The 21,053-nt window shown below is 43.3% G+C and overlaps 1 protein-coding gene across 1 annotated transcript in view; it reads left to right on the forward strand.

Annotated features, from left to right (window-relative positions):
• Positions 1-580: 580 nt before the first annotated feature.
• IQUB (IQ motif and ubiquitin domain containing) overlaps positions 581-21,053 on the forward strand; it is a 100,452-nt gene continuing 79,979 nt past the window's right edge. Inside the window, exons 1-2 of the mRNA XM_030216482.1 lie at positions 581-627; positions 4,752-5,466. Coding sequence (XP_030072342.1) covers positions 4,755-5,466 — 712 coding nt within the window. The 5' untranslated portion in view covers positions 581-627; positions 4,752-4,754. The remainder of the gene's footprint in view (positions 628-4,751; positions 5,467-21,053) is intronic.

The following is a 21,053-nucleotide window of genomic DNA, read 5'->3' on the forward strand; positions in this document are numbered from 1 at the left end:
ACTGGTCTGCACAGGGCCCTCCAATTGTGCCTGTGTCTCTAATATTTTGCTTACAATACAGCTGTTTTTTTAATAACTCCCCCCCCCCCCAAGATGGCCTAGGCGACTGCCTAGTTTTGCCTACTAGTTGGGCCCGATCTGACCTTTACTTTGACAACACAACCACAATTCTACTACTAATAGCATTTATATAGCGCTACCAGACAGCTAATTCTTTAGTTAAACTTAAAACCCGAGTCCTTAACTAACGTTTACTGCAATATTATCGTCTTGTTCCTAAGAAAATTATCAGTAAACCTTCAGTCACAGCAAACTAAAATGCTCTGAAAAGAGAACAGTCGCAACAGCACCGCCTAATATCACCACCACTACTACTAGTATCCACGGCACGCGGCAAAACTTGCTTCCTGCACCGCCATGTTTCCTATCGCGAGAGTTCACTTCTAGGAACAGGCAAGCTAGGAGAGAGCCAGCTGCAGTAAGCAAGGAGGTGAGCCCTTCTCTCGCGCGAGCTTGCTGAAGCCGGCTCGTTGCCATGGCACCGCTAATAACAGAGTTTTGGGGAACTAGCGGAAGCGCTCGCTCAGGCTGCTGTGCTGGTGCCTGCCCTGCGCCTCCCGTTTTCAGGTAAGGCGTTTGCGCCCTTGCTGCTGAGTGCCTGAATGTTTGAAGGTCCGATGTCTTCGCTGCTTTGAAGTCGGTGTCCAGTGTTAAGGTTCTCAGGTGGCTCGTTGAGATCAAAGACTTTTATTCAAACAGTAATTTAAAATATGGGGAAACAATTTGGGATTTAAAAAACTTTGTTGGCATGCATTGCTAAGTTCACAGATTTGCCAAATCATTTATTATAAACTTATTAAAATAAGTTTTGTAACAGAATAGTAATACAAATATAACACATTACAGATTACAAAATAATGGATAGATTTCAGGCTGAATGCATCATATTTTGCTGCTGCTCATTCTCTGATTTCTTCCAGTATTAAACAATAAAGAAGAACGATGCAGTTCTCATATAAAAGGTGAGAAAGTGAGGGGAAAAAAGAAAAGAAAAGAAGTTCAATCAAACATGACCATGTCTTGTCTTTTGTGCCATGGGCCTTTGTTGGAAGACACAGTGTTTATTAAGGCTATGACAGCCCGAAGGTCAAAGGTAAATGCAGGATCTAGAAGCCACTAGTGCTGGACTAGCATCTACATTTACCTTTGCACCCATGATCAGGCAGACAGCGCCAGCGAGAGGCAATAACACAGAGCTAATTTAAATTATGCCTTTTTGTACAGGTTGGTTTTTAGTGATTTGCGGAAGTTTGTTAGGTCTTGTATTGTTTTTATTGCGTTTGGTAGTGTATTTCATAGTTGGGTGCTTATGTATGAGAAGCTGGATGCATATGTTGATTTATATTTTAGTCCTTTGCAGCTGGGGTAGTGGAGATTCAAGAACGTGCATGCTGATCTTTTTGTGTTCCTGGTTGAATAATTTTATGAACCAAGGTGCAAATTTTGAACGCAATACGCTCTTTAAGTGGGAGCCAGTGTAGTTTTTCCCTTAGGGGTTTGGCACTTTCGTATTTCGTTTTTCCAAATATGGCCGCTGTGTTTTGAGCAGTTTGGAGTTTCTTGATGATTTGTTCTTTGCATCCAGCATAGATTGCATTGCAATAATCTAGGTGGCTTAGTGCCATTGATTTACCAGGTTGCGGAATATTTCCCTTGGGAAGAAAGGTTTTACTCTTTTGAGTTTCCACATTGAATGGAACGTTTTCTTTGTAGTATTTTTCGCATGGCTTTCTAGTGTGAGATTTCAGTCGATTGTGACTCCAAAAATTTTCAGGTTATCTGAGACAGGAAGGGTGTAGTCTGGGTTGTTTATAGTGGTGGGTTTATGTGTTATATTGTGATGAGAGGATGAGACATTGTGTTTTTTGTGCGTTGAGTTTTAATTGAAATGCATCCGCCCATGAATTCATGATTTGGAGGCTGTGTTTTTTTTTAATTTTAAGTCTTTATTGATTTTTAATCAAATTAACAATACAGTTACATTTGAATAAGCAATGCAGAAAGGAAAATATAAATTTAAATGAAACATTTTTACCAAAGGAAAAAACAAAGTATCTTCTTTAGACCACAATAATGGGGGATAGTCTAAGCAAGTATGAAGACTACAGAGTAGAAAAAAAAAATTAAATAGGAAATATGCATTGCATGTATACCTATCTTATTAACAAATATTTATTCATCAGGACCTACGGTTTACCAAGTTTCTTCATATTTATAAATGCCTTCAACTGTTCAGGCTGGTAGAAATAATACTTAAGACCCAAATATTTAATAACACATTTACAAGGAAAATTTAAATAGAAAACGGCTCCTAAAGATGTCGCTTCTGTCTTCATCGCAAGAAACAACTTCCTCCTTTCTTGAGTCTGCTTTATAATATCGGGATATATCCAAACCCTCTTTCCCCTGAACAGAGTCTGCATTTTCTTGAAGTAAATACGCATAACCGCGTCCAAATCTTGTTGAAAAATGAACGACACAATTAGAGTCGCTCTTTCAGAGTTTGAGTCCAAAGTTGTTTCTAGTAATTCAGATATGTTTTGTGTATTGGGCCCATTGATGTTAAGTAAGATTAAAAACTGTCCCATTTTAGGTTATTCTTAGTAAGTCAAAGTTTCTATCCCACTGGCCACAAAAACAATGCATAACCTAACCAACTTCCGAAAACTACTAAAAACCAATTTGTTCTACAAGGCATACCACAATGACCCATCCTAAATCCTAATCAACGACATATATACAAGAACTGGACATAACCAAATCTTCATATACCTGCTGGCATTAACAATGATTACAAATGAACGTTTAATGTTACAACACCAGAGCTCTGATCTTGATAATGAACCTTCCATAATCTTCTTTCTCTTATGAACATGCATGCATTACCATGACGGAACAATATAAGCCACATTGAGCCTGCAAATAGGTGGGAAAACGTGGGATACAAATGCAATAAATAAATAAATAAATCATAGTATCTCTTTGCAAATCGTTAAGAGATTTCTGTTGTATTAACTCTTGGTAGCTGTCAGGATTCTAGCAGTTATTTGAAATTCACTGGTCAGGAGTTAAAACAGAAAGCTTGCGATTGAGAGGAAAATATATGACTGGGAGGGTAATTTTATAAACGTTTTTGCATGTAAAATGCTGTTTTACGCACAAAAGTCCTTTTTATAAAATTAGGTCATGTCTAAAAGTTTGTGTTGTGCAAGCTGGCACATACTTGTAGAGTAGGTATGCTCAGGGGAGGAGTGTGGGCAGACCCTGAGTGGAATTATGATTTATACATCAATGTAAATGCCCACAATCTAGGTGCTATTTCTGCCATTATAAATTAGGCTAAAATAGGCACCCTGTTACCCTCTCAATAGATTCAGTGTTTTCATTTTGAAGACAGTTTTTATATTTGTTTGGTTTCCATCTGTCATAGTAAATTAAAACAGCAATGGAAATACACCTTTCTTGGCAAGACTGAATGGAATTTTATCTCATTTATGTAATTAGTCAAAAAATATTCATATTTGAAGTGTATTGTGTCTAGTAGTCTTATCACTGAAGTTTTTCCATTTATGAATTAAATACAGAATCTCTCTTGCATAATACATATTACTTGAAACCTTCACTAATGGCATTACCCATGCATGTAAAGTATGATACACAACCTTGAATGGCAAGGAAATATATATAATTGTAAAATTTGAACATTCAGCTTTATGTGATTTATTTCAGGTGAAATAATGATGATAATTTCTTGGTCAGTTGAAATTTATTTATTTTTGTTTACTATTTTAGTTTATATTTAATGTATGGTTATTGAAAAGAAATAATTTGGGTGTAGATGGAAATTGGAGCATTCTCCAAGAAGAAAATGCTGTCAGCTTAGTGTTTTGCAAACGTCTTCCCACCATTGCACACTGTAAACATTCTGCTGTCTAAAGATATAGTTCAAAATGTACTAAGAATGTACCCTATGCTTTCAGCTGCTCCTGTGTGCCAGGAATTGGGATCTGGATGATTGCATTAATGCAATCTCGTGTTAATGCAATCATCCGGGTCCTGGGCAGCAGGAGCAGGAGAGACAGACCCAGAAGCTGGCGTGCAGGTATGAAGAAGCTCGCCAACATCAGGCGCTGGACACAGGCCCCCCTTTGGAGGCTGGGCCTGGGGAATTTCAACCCCCCCCCCCCCCCCCCGCCCACCCTCTCGGCGGCCTTGATTCAGTCCACAGATGATCCCCAGCCAAATTAAATGAGCTTGGACTATTCTGCTGAGAAGGACAAAAACTGCACCATTCCGCTGTGCAAACTGATAGCCAATTTGCATAAATGACTGATGGCTACCACTGATGCAGAAGGGGCATCTAACAAGCACTGAGTCAAAGGGTGCGAATGCTAATGCCCTTGGGAATTTTTGTTTATTTTATTCTTAATTACTTTTTGAATAATTCTATAATTTTTCTTTCACTTTGAAAGTGTACAGTGTGTTGTGTAGATCATTGAAGCAAACTCATATTTAATGCATTTTGAATTGTCAGGCAGCTACATGTGAAAAGTGTACAAGAGCATGAAGAATTTTACAAAACACTGTACAGCTGTGAAAATATGCTGTAAATCTAAACGATGTATGTTTGTTACCTATAATTGTGTTCTGTATATTTACTGATGCGGTTTAACATATATTATTAATTAAAGGTTATGGAGGATACAATGGCAGAGTCTGATAGTCATAAAAAAGGCACAGAGGAAGCATTAGAAAATGAAGAAGAAATAGCTTCATCAGCTCAAGAAAGTGCTAAGGATAAGCATGATGATATTTCAGAAAGTCCCTTATTAACAGAACTTGATTTAGATCAGGAACCAACTATTGAAGATAAGGAAGAGTCAAGAACAGAGAAGGAACAACCCAGCCCAGCTCAGGAGCCAACTGTTGGAGAAGAACATCCAAGGATAGATCATGAAGTATCTACTGCAGAGCGTGGTGCATTAAATATAAACCAGGAAACAATACTTACAGAACAAGATCCAGCTCTTACAGATGAAGAATGTCTAACTACAAATCAGGAACCAACTGTAGAAGAGCTGAAAAATCTGACTATAGATCAAGAATCATCTCTAGGAGAGCAAGAACATATGAGTACCGACCTAGAGTCAATGGACCAGAAACAAACAGTGAGAGGGCAACTGGATCCAAGTGCTTACCAGGAGTCAACTCTAGGAGAAGCGGAGCGTCCAAGTGCAGGCCAGGAACCAATTGTAGAAGCGCAGCAACATTCAAGTGTACAATATGAAATGGTAAACAAAATGAAACAGAAAAATTCAGATAATAACGATGGACTTGCTATACCAACTTCCTTAGATCATCAAACTCTTGCAACAACTCCTGTAATATCAAATGCAACTGCAACAGGTAAACTATCAGGCTTATTTTCGAAAGAGAAGGGCGCCCATCTTTCGACAAAAATCGGAAGATGGGCGTCCTTCTCCCAGAGTCGCCCAAATCGGCATAATCGAAAGCTGATTTTGGGTGTCCTCAACTGCTTTCCGTTGTGGGGATAACCAAAGTTCACGGGGGCGTGTTGGAAGCATAGTGAAGGTGGGACTGGGGCGTGCCTAACACATGGGCGTCCTTGACCGAGAATGGAAAAAAGAAGGTCGTCCCTGACGAGCACTTGGGCAACTTTACCTGGTCCATTTTTTTTACGACCAAGCCTCAAAAAGATGCCCAAACTGACCAGATGACCACCGGAGGGAATCGGGGATGACCTCCCCTTACTCCCCAAGTGGTCACCAACCTCCTCCCACCCTAAAAAAACCTTTTTAAATATTTTTTGCCAGCCTGTATGCCACCCTCAAATGTCATACCCAGCCCCATCACAACAGTATGCAGGTCCCTGGAGCAGTTTTAGTGGGTGCAGTGCACTTCAGGCAGGTGGACCCAGGCCCATCCCCCCCTACCTGTTACACTTGTGGTGGTAAATGTGAACCCTTCAAAACCCACCAGAAACCCACTGTACCCACATCTAGGTGCCCCCCTTCACCCCTTAGGGCTATGGTAGTGGTGTACAGTTGTGGTTAGTGGGTTTTGGGGGGCTCAGCACACAAGGTAAGGGAGCTATGCACCTGGGAGCAATTTATGAAGTCCACTGCAGTGCCCCCTAGGGTGCCCGGTCGATGTTCTGGGTGTCCTGGCATGTCAGGGGGACCATTGCACTATGAATGCTGGCTCCTCCCACGACCACATGGCTTGGATTTGGCCGTTTCTGAGATGGACGTCCTTGGTTTCCATTATGGCCGAAAATCGGGGACGACCATCTCTTAGAACGACCATCTCTAAGGTCAACCTAAATTTTGCGATTTGGGCGTCCCCGACCATATTATCGAAACGAAAGATGGCTGCCCATCTTGTTTCGATAATACGGGTTTCCCCACCCCTTCGCCGGGACGTCCTGCGGGGACATCCTCAGGAAAACGTGGGCACCCCTTTCAATTATGCCCCTCTATGTCTTTTGTGTTTTTATTATTTTGTCGGTTAATTATTTTGATTGAGATTGTTCAAGTTTCTCTTAACATTTTCTTTTAAATTAGATTTTTTTTTATACTTAGTTTTAAGTGGGTTGAGATCCTGGGGAACCAGGTTCAGTTCCCTCTGCAGCTCCATCTGACCCTGGGTAAGTCACGTAGCCCTACATTGCCTCAGGTACAATATACTACTTAGATTGTGAGGTCATTAGGGACAGCAGTACAAGTGCCTGTATAATTGTATGTTAACCACCATGACTTGTGCTCAACAGAGATAGTATATCATATTAGATAAGCTATAAATGATAAACTGTATATGAATACTATTTGATATTTAAGTCTAAATAAGTCAATATGAATTTATAGTATAATTTTGTTCGGTGTCTGATATTTATTCTAAGTACATGCACATTGGTTCTTCCATAGCAGATCATGGGGATGCACTATTGGACCTCTGATGGGTGAGCATACTTAACTGGCATTCCCAAGAGCTTGAAGTCTATTTTGCAGTGGTGGATGTTTACAGAAGATTTTGGGAAGACAGTCTTTTTCTAATCAGTATGTCTGTTCATGTTGAATAGATACAGTATTTTCTCTCTCCCTCTGCTGCTCTGTGTTAGCAAGGTAGAATAATACAGCCACACTATTTGGTGATATCATTCAACGGCTCCAAGCACAGAATTGCTCTTTCCTAGCTCAGAACATTGAAACTTTTGCAGACCTTCTTTGGTTTAATGATCCTTCCTGCCTTTTTATCTCTGGCGTGCAGATGCTCTTCTCTTAAAAAAATGTAGAAGAGGTTTCTTGTCTATATAAGTTTCAGAGATCTCTGGTCAGGCCTATTTGTGCACATTGCCTTTGGTGGCAGGATGCGCTTGGGATGGATGTTAGTGAGGGTGATAGGGCTCTCATGGAGTGGGCCTCTTTAAAGGTCAATATTTCTGTCCCCCTGAAAGAAAATTGCGTCAAGGTTCTATACAGATGGTATTTGACCCCGGTCCGTCTTAATCATATTTATCCTCAAGTGTCATCATTGTGTTGGAGAGGTTGTGGAAAAAAGGGTGATGATGGGTCATTTATGGTGGTCTTGTGGTAAAGCGAAGGCCTATTGGAAGGCAATACAGTATAGGCTACAAAGATGGCTAGCTCGGCCAATTCAGTGGTCTCCTCTTTTCTTTTTGTTTTGCAAGAAGCCACCTGGTTTGACCAAGTCATAATCTTTGGTAGTGCGTCACGCAATGTCTGCTGCGCATGTGACTTTAGCAGCACACTGGAAACAATCCACTGTTCCCCCTCTAAACTAAATGGTTAAATAGGCTTTAGTACATCTCTCTTAGGGGAAGATTTGGGGGGGGTGAAGGGGAGGGGTTTTATAAATCAAAAAGCCTTAAATACTTGAAGTTATTGTTGCTTCTTTGTTTATCAGGAAGTATTGTTATCTAATCTTGTTGTCGTACTATACAGTGGGTTGTTCTGTCACTGTTTGTCAGCAACCTTGTTTATTATTTTTTCTGTTCTGATGTATTTTGAGCGGTTGCTTCGATATTTCAATAAAGACTTCATGGAAATTTTTAAAAAATGTAGAAGAAGGGAAGCTATTTCAATAAATAATAAATGAAAGGAATGAAGCAGTATTCTGTGCAGCTTGACCTAAAGAGCCCCTTAGAGGGTATCAGTGGGTACAGCTTTCCTCAGCACTTAAATGGCAAGTAACTCATTGGGCTCTTAAGAGAGTACCAATGAGTTGTCAAACTGCTAAACTGCAGCGCACATACCCTCAGGCATACAGTAAGGCACTAGGGGTTTTAACAGACTTTGAGGCATATTTTCAAAGCACTTAGCCTTCCAAAGTTCCATAGGTTTCTATGGAACTTTGGAAGGCTAAGTGCTTTGAAAATATGCCTCATTGCTACCATGTATAATGAGGAGAGCAGATCCGGAGACAAACAGTACAAGTAGTTGAGAAACAGCATCAGCAATGTTGTCAAATCCAAGGGGAAGCTACAAGTCCAAATGATCATTCAGTTCATATTCTTTGGATCCCCCTTCTCCTGTAGGAATCAAAGGGACTCCTTAGTAGAGTATCCAGCTTATAATCGAAAGTAATCGCCGGCTATTTCCCGACACAAATCGGGATATGGCCGGCTATTTCGCAAAAGCGGTGAAAAGCGTATAATCGAAAGCTACATTTGTGATAGCTTTTCCGCTTTCCCTTTGCCTCGCCAGCGAAAGTTCAAAGGGGCGTGTTGGCGGCAAAGCGAAGGCGGGACATGGGCAGGCTTGGGCGTGGCTACCAGATGGCCGGCTTTCGCGGATAATGGAAAAATAAAACCCGACGATAAGCAGTATTTCGCCAGGTTTACTTGGTCCTTTTATTTTCACGACCAAGCCTCAAAAAGGTGCCCCAACTGACCAGATGACCACCGGAGGGAATGGGGGATGACCTCCACTTACTCCCCCAGTGGTCGCCAACCCCCTCCCACACTAAAATTATTAAAATACAAACCTTTTTTGCCAGCCTGTATGCCAGCCTCAAATGTCATACCCAGCACCCTGACAGCAGTATACAGGTCCCTGGAACAGTTGTTGTTGGTTGCAGTGGACTGCAGAAAGGCAGAGCCAGGCCCATCCCCCCCCCCCCCCCACCTGTTCCACTTGTGGTGGGTAATGTTGAGCCCTCCCAAACCCCCCAAAATCTACTGTACCCACATGTAGGTGCCCCCCTTCAGCCCTTAGGGCTAGGGTAATGGTGCACACTTGTGGGCAGTGGGTTTTGGGGGGGATTTGGGGGACTCAGCACACAAGGGAAGGGTGCTATGCACCTGGAAGCTAATTTGGTTGTTTATAAAAGATGTTTGAAGTGCCCCCTAGGGTGCCCGGTTGGTGTCCTGGCATGTGAGGGGGACCATTGCACTACAAATGCTGGCTCCTCCCACGGCCAAATGCCTTGGATTTTGCCGGGTTTGAGATCGCTGGCAGTTTTTTCCATTATCGCGGAAAAACAAAACTGGCGATCTCAAACCCGTCGAAATCCAAGGCATTTCGCTGGCCCACACCGTATTATCGAAAAAAAAGATGGCCGGCCATCTTTTTTGAAAATACGATTCCGGCCAGCTGTTGCGCCACCGCCAAAATAGATCGCGGGCGACCTATTTCGCCAGCGAGGTTCGATTATTCCCCTCTATATGACCTATTCCAAGTTTTTCCAAAAGTTGTCCAGCACCTTTGGTGTGCTAGAAACCTGAAAGGAAAAGCACTGTTTTTTATTACATTTGTACCCCCCCGCTTTCCCACTCATGGCAGGCTCAATGCGGCAGGCAATGGAGGGTTAAGTGACTTGCCCAGAGTCACAAGGAGCTGCTTGTGACAAGAATCGAACTCAGTTCCCCAGGACCAAAGTCCACCACCCTAACCACTAGGCTACTCCTCCACTCTATGATACTGATTAGCCTGAGGAGCTACCCAATCTCTCAGTGCACAACATCCTACAAAACTTACAGCCAAGATCAGCTGAAACTCTTCCTCTATGCCAGTGATGTTCAAGTTTTTAGATGTCAAATACAGGATTCACTTAGCAGCCAGGCATGAGAAGCATCATGTTCCATACCATTCGGTGGCTGAAACAGCTCTCAGGAGGGTCAGAACCCATCATCTAATGCCAACTACCCACCAAGCGAAGATCCAAAAACTTGAGATACATTAGGCAGACAGTTTTTTCTAGAATAGTGACTCACCATCTCCAGATCTTACATTGCTAACATTCACAGATCTTAGATTACTTAAAAGTCCCTTTCATCGAAATAGTATCCACAACTCAGACAATTCCTTGCAAATATAGAGGAATGTACTTTGCACTGTATACTGTTTACTTATGATTCCTACAAAACTGTGTAAGAATAACTGCATTAGCTATATTGGGCTTACAAAGTGGTCTTTGTGAAGACCTACATAAGTGCCTGGTCAGCATACCATGTCTAGGTGATAATAGCCCCTTTGGTGAAAGGGTACAAGACACTGGGCCTGATATTCAGCCTGCTGTGCTTAGTGTTTGCTGACAGTTACTGGTGTTATACCTAGAATTTTAATGCCAGGCCATGTCCGGGCTTTGGCATCAAATTTCCACATTTGCAGAACCAATTAACGATATTCAGCACTTAACCGGCTGTGGGGCACCACATAAAGATAGGACTATTTTTATGCAATCCTATTTATGTGGTTACCTTGTCTGGTTAAGTGCTGAATATTGGCACTTATATGAGCCACTGGACTTCTGCTTACACTCTGAATTTATTGTCTCCATAGCCTGCCAGCTAGACAACCTCTACAACAAGATCTTTGCCTCTAGTCCATAGCCTATCCTGCTTGCCCATCCAGATCATTAAACAGCCTTCTATAAGCTCTTCACTATTAGCTTGCAATCTATACTGCCTAGCCAAGGCTATTATAATTCATTTTTTGGTTTCCCAAAGATGTGTACAGATAATATTCAGACATTTTGTATAGGTAATAGAACCTTTTATGTGCATACTGGAGATCAGTGTATTCCTACATACAGGTTTGATGTTGCTTGGATGCCAGGAATCAATTTTAAAGCTTATTAAGAACATCAGATTTCAAAGTCCATTCTGCTTGTCCTTGGATCTCTTCAGAGCTTGCAGGGTGATCTTGCATTAAAAGCCAGTAAGCCAGAAAGACAAGAAAAAAAGGAGCTAGGAAAAAAGGAGCTGAAATCATACAGTAATCTAAAGTAGAGTGGCAGAAATTTAGAAGAGAAGAACCTCTCTACAGCCAAAGGTGTTGGGGACCCGCTCGTTCCTACATTCCTGCTCACACAGCTAGGAGGCCTTGTAATGCACACTCCTCAACTGAGCTCCCTTCTCTAGCAGTAACGAAATTGAAAGGCATTTCATCACAAGGATACCCATAATAGAAGAAATTTAAGACATCCTGTTGATCTCCTGTAGCCATGACACAAGAAAGTCATATCAGTGGACTTTCACTTGCTGGTGTGAAGAACACAGGTATGATCCTTGTTGTTACTCCATCCCCAATGGTCTCGCATGTCTTTACTACCTTTCCAATATGAGACAAAAGATAAGCTTTTGTCCAACTCCATCCTAGAGCCATAGTAGCCTTATTCGAAGCATTTAGAGGGAAAACTGATCTCAGTGTAATCCTTGGTATCAATGCTGCCTCTGATATGGAATCTCAACGTAATGCTCACCCAACAATAATGGTGGCACCTTTTGAGCCAATGAGTGTCTTCTACCTTGTTTTGTACATGGAAAACCATATTCTTAGTAGCCCTTACTTTGGCCAGAAGAGCCAATGAGCTAAGAGCACTGGTTCAGGATACTTTGTGTTCCCAGTTCTGTCCAAATGCGATTGTTTATATGTGTAAAAGGCCTGGAATGCACAGATTTGAAGAGCATATATTTTGGGTTTGGTTAGTGTGGGTCAAAAAATTATATTTCACATTTTTCAATGGGAATGTGCATGTAGTTCAAAATATTATCCTGTTGGCTTTTGTACCTCTTCTGAATCATGCATAGGCTTCTGAAACATGCTCATTTCAGCCAGAACTTGAAGCAAGTATTGAGGGAGTAATTGTGTTTGGCTTTCCAGCACTTTTGGGTAGCCATTGAAATGAAAAAATTTACCTTTCAGGGCTTTGTAACTTAATCGGCTTCACTTACAAACATCAGTGTTTGGAATATGGCTCTTAATGGGTAGCTGCAGTGCTGGCACTAATATATGAAAGCAGCAACAATCAGCACTTCAACATGTAATCACCTCAACGTTTTTATGGTCCTGATTGATCTGCAGAAGAGAAAAGTCTCGGTGAGAAGTGTCAGAAAAATAAAAATTGTCCCCATCAGCAAGTCAAGTTTCATTCAAGCAAAAAATATCTAGGATAAAATACCTAGGATATGCTCTAATACTTAATTCTGGACCATGGAATATTTATTGTAACTAGATCGGATATTATCCACCTTATAATTGAAAGAGAAAAACACCTAGATTTCGACCCAAATCGGGAGATAGACGTTTATCTCACAAAAACAAATAAATCGGTATAATGGAAAGCCAATTTTGGACGTTTTCAACTGCACTCCATCGCGGAAGCGTACAAAGTTGACGGGGGCGTGTCGGAGGCGTGGCGAAGGTGGAACTGGGGTGTGGTTATCGGCCGAGGAGAGATGGGTGCCTTTCGCCGATAATGGAAAAAAAGTATGCGTTTGTAGCTAGAATTTAGGGCACTTTTCCTGGACCCTGTTTTTTCACGAATAAGGCCCCAAAAAGTGCCCTAAATGACCAGATTACCCCCAGAGGGAATCGGGGATGACCTCCCCTGACTCCCCCAGTGGTCACTAACCCCCTCCCACCACAAAAAATGATGTTTCACAACTTTTTATTTTCACCCTCAAATGTCATACCCACCTCCCTGGCAGCAGTATGCAGGTCCCTGGAGTAGTTGTTAGGGGGTGCAGTGGACTTCAGGCAGGTGGACCCAGGCCCATCCCCCCCCTACCTGTTACAATTGTGCTGCTTAATGCTTAGTCGTCCAACCCCCCCAAACCCACTGTACCCACATGTAGGTACCCCCCTTCACCCTTAGGGCTATAGTAATGGTGTAGACTTGTGGGCAGTGGGTTTTGAGGGGGATTTGGGGGGCTCAACACACAAGGGAAGGGTGCTATGCACCTGGGAGCTCTTTTACCTTTTTTTTTTTTTTTTTTTGTAAAAGTGCCCCCTAGGGTGCCCGGTTGGTGTCCTGGCATGTGAGGGGGACCAGTGCACTACGAATCCTGGCCCCTCCCATGAACAAATGCCTTGGATTTATTCGTTTTTGAGCTGGGCGCTTTCATTTTCCATTATCACTGAAAAACAAAAACGCCCAGCTCACAAATTGTCGAATAAAACATGGACATCTATTTTTTTTGAAAATACAGTTCGGTCCGCCCCTTCACGGACCCGTTCTCGGAGATAAACGCCCATGGAGATAGATGTTTTCGTTCAATTATGCCCCTCTATGTAGACTTGTGCTGGTGGATTCAGAGCCCTAGGCCAAGACCTTCTGGCACAGGAGAGTTAATGGCAATTAAGGTACTTGAGCAGGCTACTACTACTACTATTAAACATTTCTATAGCGCTACTAGACTTACGCAGCGCTGTACAAATTAACATGAAAAGACAGTCCCTGCTCAACAGAGCTTACAATCTAAATTGGACAGACGAACAGACAGCTAGGGGTGGTGAAATTGCAGTGGTAGGGGTGATAAGTGAGGGTGTTGAGTAAGAGAGTCATGGTTAGGAGTTGAAAGCAGTAGCAAAGAGGTGGGCTTTAAGCCTAGACTTGAAGACAGCCAGAGACTGAGCCTGACGTACTGGCTCAGGGAGTCTATTCCAGGCATAGGGAGCAGCGAGATAGAAGGAACGGAGCCGGGAGTTAGCAGTGGGGGAGAAGGGGGACGACAGGAGACATTTACCCAGTGAACGAAGTTCACGGGGAGGAGTGTAGGGAGAGGTGAGAGCGGAAAGGTACTGAGGAGCTGCGGAGTGGATGCACTTGTAGGTCAAAAGGAGAAGTTTGAACTGTATGCGGAAGCGGATAGGGAGCCAGTGAAGCGACTTGAGGAGAGGGCTAACGTGAGTATAGCGACTCTGGCGGAATATAAGACGCGCAGCAGAGTTTTGGACAGATTGAAGAGGAGATAGATGGCTGAGTGGGAGACCAGCGAGAAGCAAATTGCAGTAGTCTAGGCGAGAGGTGATAAGGGTGTGGGTAAGGGTTTTGGTAGCGTCCTCGGAGAGGAAAGGGCAAATTTTGTTAATATTATAGAGAAAGGCTACTTTGTAGTGGTGACCTGCCTGGTGGTCACAGATAACAAGGATAGCAGAGCTCATACATGTTAGATTAGAATAATGATCTTTGCAAAGCTGAAAGGGGAGTGGAGGAGTAGCCTAATCGTTAGAGCGGTGGGCTGTGAACCGGAAGACCCAGGTTCAAATCCACACTGGTTTCTTGTGGCCTTGGGCAAGTGACTTAACCCTCCATTCCTCCGGAGAAGGCAATGGCAAACCACTCCCATATCTTGCCAAGCAAACAACATTATGTCATTGCCAGGCGTCTTCTCTGACTCAAGGGTGCATCTGGAGGGACTGAAAGGAGAGGTGTGTAGAAGGAAGAAGAACAAGGTCAAAAAAGGAGGCACACTAAAGATCAGAACCTCCTTCTTAAGTTAATTCTTTGCTGTGCACTGCAAATGTTACTTAAAACATAAGGTAAGCATCTGATGACATCACTTTCATGGGTGGAACATGGGCAGAACTAGCAGCCATGTTTATGGCAGAACTCAACTCTAGGTTCAGGGCTAAAGAGCTAATTGTGTGCCTTGGAGGGGGGAGGGGGTGAGAGGGGAGGAGGAGCAGACTGGCAGCATAGACACAAATATTCACACTGCTGGTCTTCCAGTGGCTCTTCCTTCCATGAAGTGCTGACTGCAAGTCAGGGCTTGGCCTATGGCACTAGCTCACTGATGTGTTTCCCAGTATCTTGATATGCTAGTCCAATCCTGCACTCAGGTATTGACTGGCTCTGCAGTGTGTTTTGACTATTATATGCCCATGCTCTGTTTAATATCCAGTAGCTGGCAGCTTAACAGCCAGAGGCCAATATAGTTTATTTTTTGAGTCTGTGTAACAGTTCTTCAACAAATTTACAAGTTCTATGCTTTAATTTGGTACCTCAATCTTATATCTGTGGCAACAGCAGGCACCTTACAATAGTATTCATAGATAAACCTAAGCTTGCTACTGATATATAGTGTGTAACCAATACATTTTATCAAAATCTTTGAGCCATTTGTTCATAAATTGTTTTTGTAATCAAACATAATCAATTATTTAAAAAAAATTATGATTTTTAGTCATTTGAGTTTCATAGGAGAAGCCCTTAGAAACCCTATAGTGGGGGTTAGCCCTATGGTTCATTGTTTCCTGGTTCAGGTGTTCCACCTACCAGGTTGGCTGAGGCTAAGGATTCAAGAGAGAAGCCATTGGTGCCATAGAACTAGCTGGGTTTAGGGCCCCATGATTGCAGATTTCTAGCAGTACTAATAATTCTGCAAAGAAGGATTAAAATAAGTTGGAGGGGATACAAAATAGCAACTGACAATGTTTTTTTTTAAACCTAATTATAGTTCATGGCCTGAAATCCCAGTCCTGGTTCCAATTGAGCTGGATGCTCAAAGGACCAAGAGGAAACTATTGGGCCCCAAAACAAAATAATAAAACCTTATAATGAAATATGTAAAAAAATTGTTTTTAATCCTTTTATATAGAAATAATAGTCCCATTAGTAGCAGGTCCCATCTGAAAAACAGCACGACCTCCATTAAACCCCTACTTCTAAATATGTTGCTCAAAATTGCACACACAAATTTGGGCGCAATCCCAATTTGCGCACACAATTTAATTGCCAAAAGAGCCAATTAGCGCCGATAATTGGATGTTTAACAATTGGTTATCGCCTCTAGTTGGTATTAATTTAAATTTACATACACATCTTTAGGTGCTAGGTTCCATGCGTAAATTTTACATGCAGATCTGAAAAAGGGGTGTTGCCATGGGCGGGGCATGGGCGGATGAGGGGCATTTCAGGAACTGTGTGCACTGTTATAGAATAAGAGAGATCCACACCTAATTTAGTTGCATGAATTTACACCAGGTTTCATTTGATTTAAATCCTCAGGCGCAGATCCGAGTGTCAAATGCTATTCTATAAACTGCGCCCAACGCTAAGCTTAGCGCTAATCTTTATCAGTGCTGACTTTTCGGCACCTTATCAAGTTTCAAGTTTATTTATTTCTTGATAAACATGAACATACCCAAATCTCTACCACCCAAGCTGCAAAGGACTCAAATATAAATCAACCTATGCATCCAGCTTCTCTTATATACGCACACAACTATGGAACGCACTACCGACCGTCGTGAAAACAACATACGACCACCTAATCTTCCGGAAACTCCTAAAGACTAACCTGTTCGAAAAGGCATACTCAAACGACCCAACCTAAATGCCTTAACCCCGCAACACAACAATATAAATGTTCGTATTGGACATAATCTACTTTTCCCCTTATGACCCCTAATGTGTCTATCAATCCTGATCATTATTCTGTCATAACCTCACTTTGTATTTGTTCTTGCTGGTTTTGGCGACTGCCACTACTGCACTATGCAAGCCACATTGAGCCTGCAAATAGGTGGGAAAGTGTGGAATACAAATGCAACAAATAAATAAATAAATATACCGCCTAAGAGTGCACTATCTAGGAGGTTTACAAAATGTACTAATGATAATAAAATAGAGAAAAGAACTACAAATTTGATAGGAAAGAAATAGAAAGGAAATTTAGTGCCATATACTTTCGTCTTTTGCTGATTTTGCTCAGAATCTTTTAACTCTGTTGCCTATTTTCAAGGGCTCTGTCTCTTAAGGAAAAGACGGTTTTCAGCGTTAGATAGTGTGGGACAATTTTCAAACTCTGCTTTGGGACAAAGGCCACAGGCTCATTTCACCCATGGACTTTCCACCAGTTTTAAAAGAGAAAGTATACACTTAACATTCACTTAGTAACATAGTAACATAGTAGATGACGGCAGAAAAAGACCTGCATGGTCCATCCAGTCTGCCCAAGACAAACTCATATGTGTATACCTTACCTTGAATTTGTACCTGTCCTTTTCAGGGCACAGACCATATAAGTCTGCCCAGCAGTATTTCCCGCCTCCCAACCACCAGTCCCGCCTCCCATCACCGGCTCTGGTACAGATCGTATAAGTCTGCCCTCCCCTATCCTCGCCTCCCAACCACCAACCCCTCTTCCCCCCACCTGCTCCGCCACCCAATTTCAGCTAAGCTTCTGAGGATCCATTCCTTCTGTACAGGATTCCTCTATGCATGTCCCACGCATGTTTGAACTCCTTTATCGTTTTCATCTCCACCACCTCCCGCGGGAGGGCATTCCAAGCGTCCACCACCCTCTCAGTGAAAAAATACTTCCTGACATCTTTCCTGAGTCTGCCCCCCTTCAATCTCATTTCATGTCCTCTCGTTCTACCGCCTTCCCATCTCCGGAAAAGATTCGTTTGCGGATTAATACCTTTCAAATATTTGAACGTCTGTATCATATCACCCCTGTTCCTCCTTTCCTCCAGGGTGTACATGTTCAGGTCAGCAAGCCTCTCTTCACTTAGAGATTTTCAAAGGATACAAAAGATCCACTGACACTTGCATCTGCTTGCTGTGTGAGTAGATTTTCTTTGTAAAATAAAGCATAATATAGGCTTGGAAAATATAGTTTACATATGATATTTTCTGATTCTGCCCAAACCATGTCTTCAGGAATATTTCCCCGAAAAGTAGCTAAAGTATGCACATTACGGACACCATACATATTCCTCTCCATCTAGACCAAACGTGTGTGTTTATACGATCTAATCAGCAGATGGAGACTGAGAGCCACTGATTTTCTGAAGTTGCCCTGTATAGGGTCCTGTGCATTCTACAACTAGCTGGTATTTCGCAGTCTCCAAGAGATGGTACTTGAGGGGTAGACTTGTGCAGGATTTTAGACAGAGAAATTAGGGGAAATTTCCATCTTTAGAGAAGGTTCCCATTGCTATTAGCTGTTTGGGATCAGATTTAAAACAAAGCAAAATAATAATATATGAAGTAGGAAGTGAAAAAAGAAGGCTAGGACCTGCTGGGGCTGCTCCATACAACCCAGTGATGCTAAACCCGGAGGGGTCAGGTCCCTCCCTCCATTCGTTGGTATTCATGTCAGTACTTCTGCTGTTCTCTCTGTCCTTCCCTCCTATTCTTAGGAGGGTGCCAAAAAATTTATTGTGTGGCTTCAGCTTAAAAAAAAATGAATAAAAGGGGCAGGATGTTCAGCAACTCAAGAGACACTGGGATGCATGGTATCCAAATGGAGGGGGTCTTACAGTGCCACAGGGAAATGCAAGACAGCATGTGGTGTAGGGGCTCAGGCCAAGCATAGTTGGTGGTGTGCAGACTGCAGCAGCCACTTCTCCAGCATTAGTATTAGAGGTCTGTGCTGTTCATGTGAAGAGTACAGTCCCAGGGGACACTGCTGATGGCTTTCATGCACAGCTGTGGGGTTCAAGTTAATACCAGTGCAAAGCAAACTCGCTGCTTGGTGAGATTATAGTTTTGGTGTGAATGGCTGCCATTTTGTGGCTGGGGGGGGGGTGTTAAACTATGAGGATATACTGTACACAGTTAGGGAAAAGGGATTGGATTTGATATACTGCCTTTCTGTGGTTACAATCACATTTTACAATGTACCTGGGGCAATAGAGGGTTAAGTGACTTGGCAGGTATCTTCAGGTTCACTTGGTGCCCTTCAGCCCAGGTGGTGGGTAGAGTAGGTCCTTCAAGCAGGGTCCTTTCAAGGCTCCGAGTGATACAGGTCCTCAGGTTCCTCAAGTGGGACCACAGCCACTTTATCTGCCCCATGAGGATGTGCTGGGCCCCTTGTTTCCGGTGGAAGACAGGCTGTCTCTCTTCTGCAATGAGTGGGTCCCCATCAGCTCAGACCAGGGGTTTCTGGAAGTGATTGAGAAGGTGGTACTCAATGGAGTTTGCCTGTCTGGTTCTGGATGCCTGAGCTGTACCTTTGGCTCAGCTTTAACGTGCCAGGCTGTGACATAGGAGCGGTGGAATTAGTTCCACTGGCAGATCATGGCCTGGACAGGTGCTCCATCTATTTCATGGTCCCAAAGAGGAGCGGTTCCTTTCCTCCTATCCTGGACCTAAAAGGGGTAGATGCTTGGTGGCTGTGCACCTCCAGTGTCAGGGTATTTATTTATTTATTTGCACATTTATACCCCACTTTTTTCCCACATGTTAGCAGGCTCAAAGTGGCTTACAGTGTACTGATTTGTCTTCATCCCCACCTGGACAGTTAGCTGTTTCAGGCTGACTTGGCTTCGGAGGCCAGGTTGGCTTCCTCGAAGGTCATTTTCTTCCTGGAATTCATGGGCTGGGTAGTGAACTGGCCCAAGAACTATTTAGCCCTGTCTTAGTCACTGGAGTATCTCGAAGTCCGCTTTGACACGGCCAGAAGGATGGTTTTTCTTCTGGAGGAGTAGGCAGAAAAGCTCTGGGTGCAGTTGCACCAGTTGTGTGATCTCCCAGAGCCAACAGTTTGGGATTACATGCAACTCTTAGGCTCCATGGCTGCAACTGTGAAGGTGGTGCCATGGGAGAGAGCTCATATGTGTCTGCTACAGCTATCCCTGTTGTTCCGGTGGGACTTCCATCATTCTCTCGCACTCAGTCCAGGGCGAGGATCAATGGCCTGGTGAGACAATCCAGTGAACCTTACGAGACGGGTCGCTCTGGATCCTCCTGAGCTGGTCACCATGGATGCGAGACTTCTTGGTTAGGGAGCTCAATGTTTGGATGTGTGGCACAGGGCACCTGGTCAAACCTGGAAGCATCCTGGTCAATTAACTGCTGGGTGTTTCAGCCACTCTTGGAAGGGAAAGTGATCAGAGTGCAGTCAGACAACGCCATGGTGGTGGTATCATCAACAAGCAGGGCATAACCAGGAGTCTGATGGTGGCCCTGGAGGCATAGAGTCTCGTCTGTGAGCAGAGATGCATCTACAGGCTCTTCCAGCAGTCCAAATTGCAGGCAAAGACAATGTGCAAGTGGACTTTCTCAGTCGCTTTCTTCTGAATCCAGGAGAATGGGAGCTGGAGCTTCAAGCCTTTCAACTCCTTGTGGATTGCTGGGGGGCCTCATCAGTTTGACTACGGCATCCAGAGCTAATGCGAAGGCAGAGCACTTTTCAGTCACTGGAGGGAACCAGCCTCTCATGGGATAGATGCCCTGGTACAGCCTTGGCCCATAGTGGACTCCCCCCACCCCCCAGTCTTCTTCCATGGTCTCTCATTGGTTGTTTATTGTGCAGGATTGCATATCATCCTCATTTGGTCATGCTGGTGGCATCAGATTGGCCTTGCAGACCTTGCTATGCAGATCCTTGGTGTCTGCTGGTGAAGGACCCACTTCTGCTACCTAGGGGTCGGGGTCTGCTCCAGTGAGGGCCGGTAAAGAAGGAACATCCAGTTCCCTTTTGGCTTACAGTATGGCTATTGAGAGGTGATGATTAGAGAAATGCAGGGTTTCTCTTACAGTGCTTTCTACCCTGCTTCACTCCAGGAAGTCTTCTACATCCCTGGCATATGTCAAGGTCTGGCATGTTTTTGAATCCTGGTGCAGGGAATGGTCCCTATCTTCATGGAGGGCTGAGGTTCCTGATGTTTTGGGTTTTCTGCAGCAGGGACTGGAACAGAGGTTGGCCTTGAGCTTCCTAAGTGTCCAAGTGGCTGCATTGTCTAGCTTTCTGGGAAACGGGAAGAGCATCTCTTTGG

Source organism: Microcaecilia unicolor, chromosome 10 (assembly GCF_901765095.1).
Source record: "Microcaecilia unicolor chromosome 10, aMicUni1.1, whole genome shotgun sequence".
Taxonomy (NCBI): Eukaryota; Metazoa; Chordata; class Amphibia; order Gymnophiona; family Siphonopidae; genus Microcaecilia; species Microcaecilia unicolor.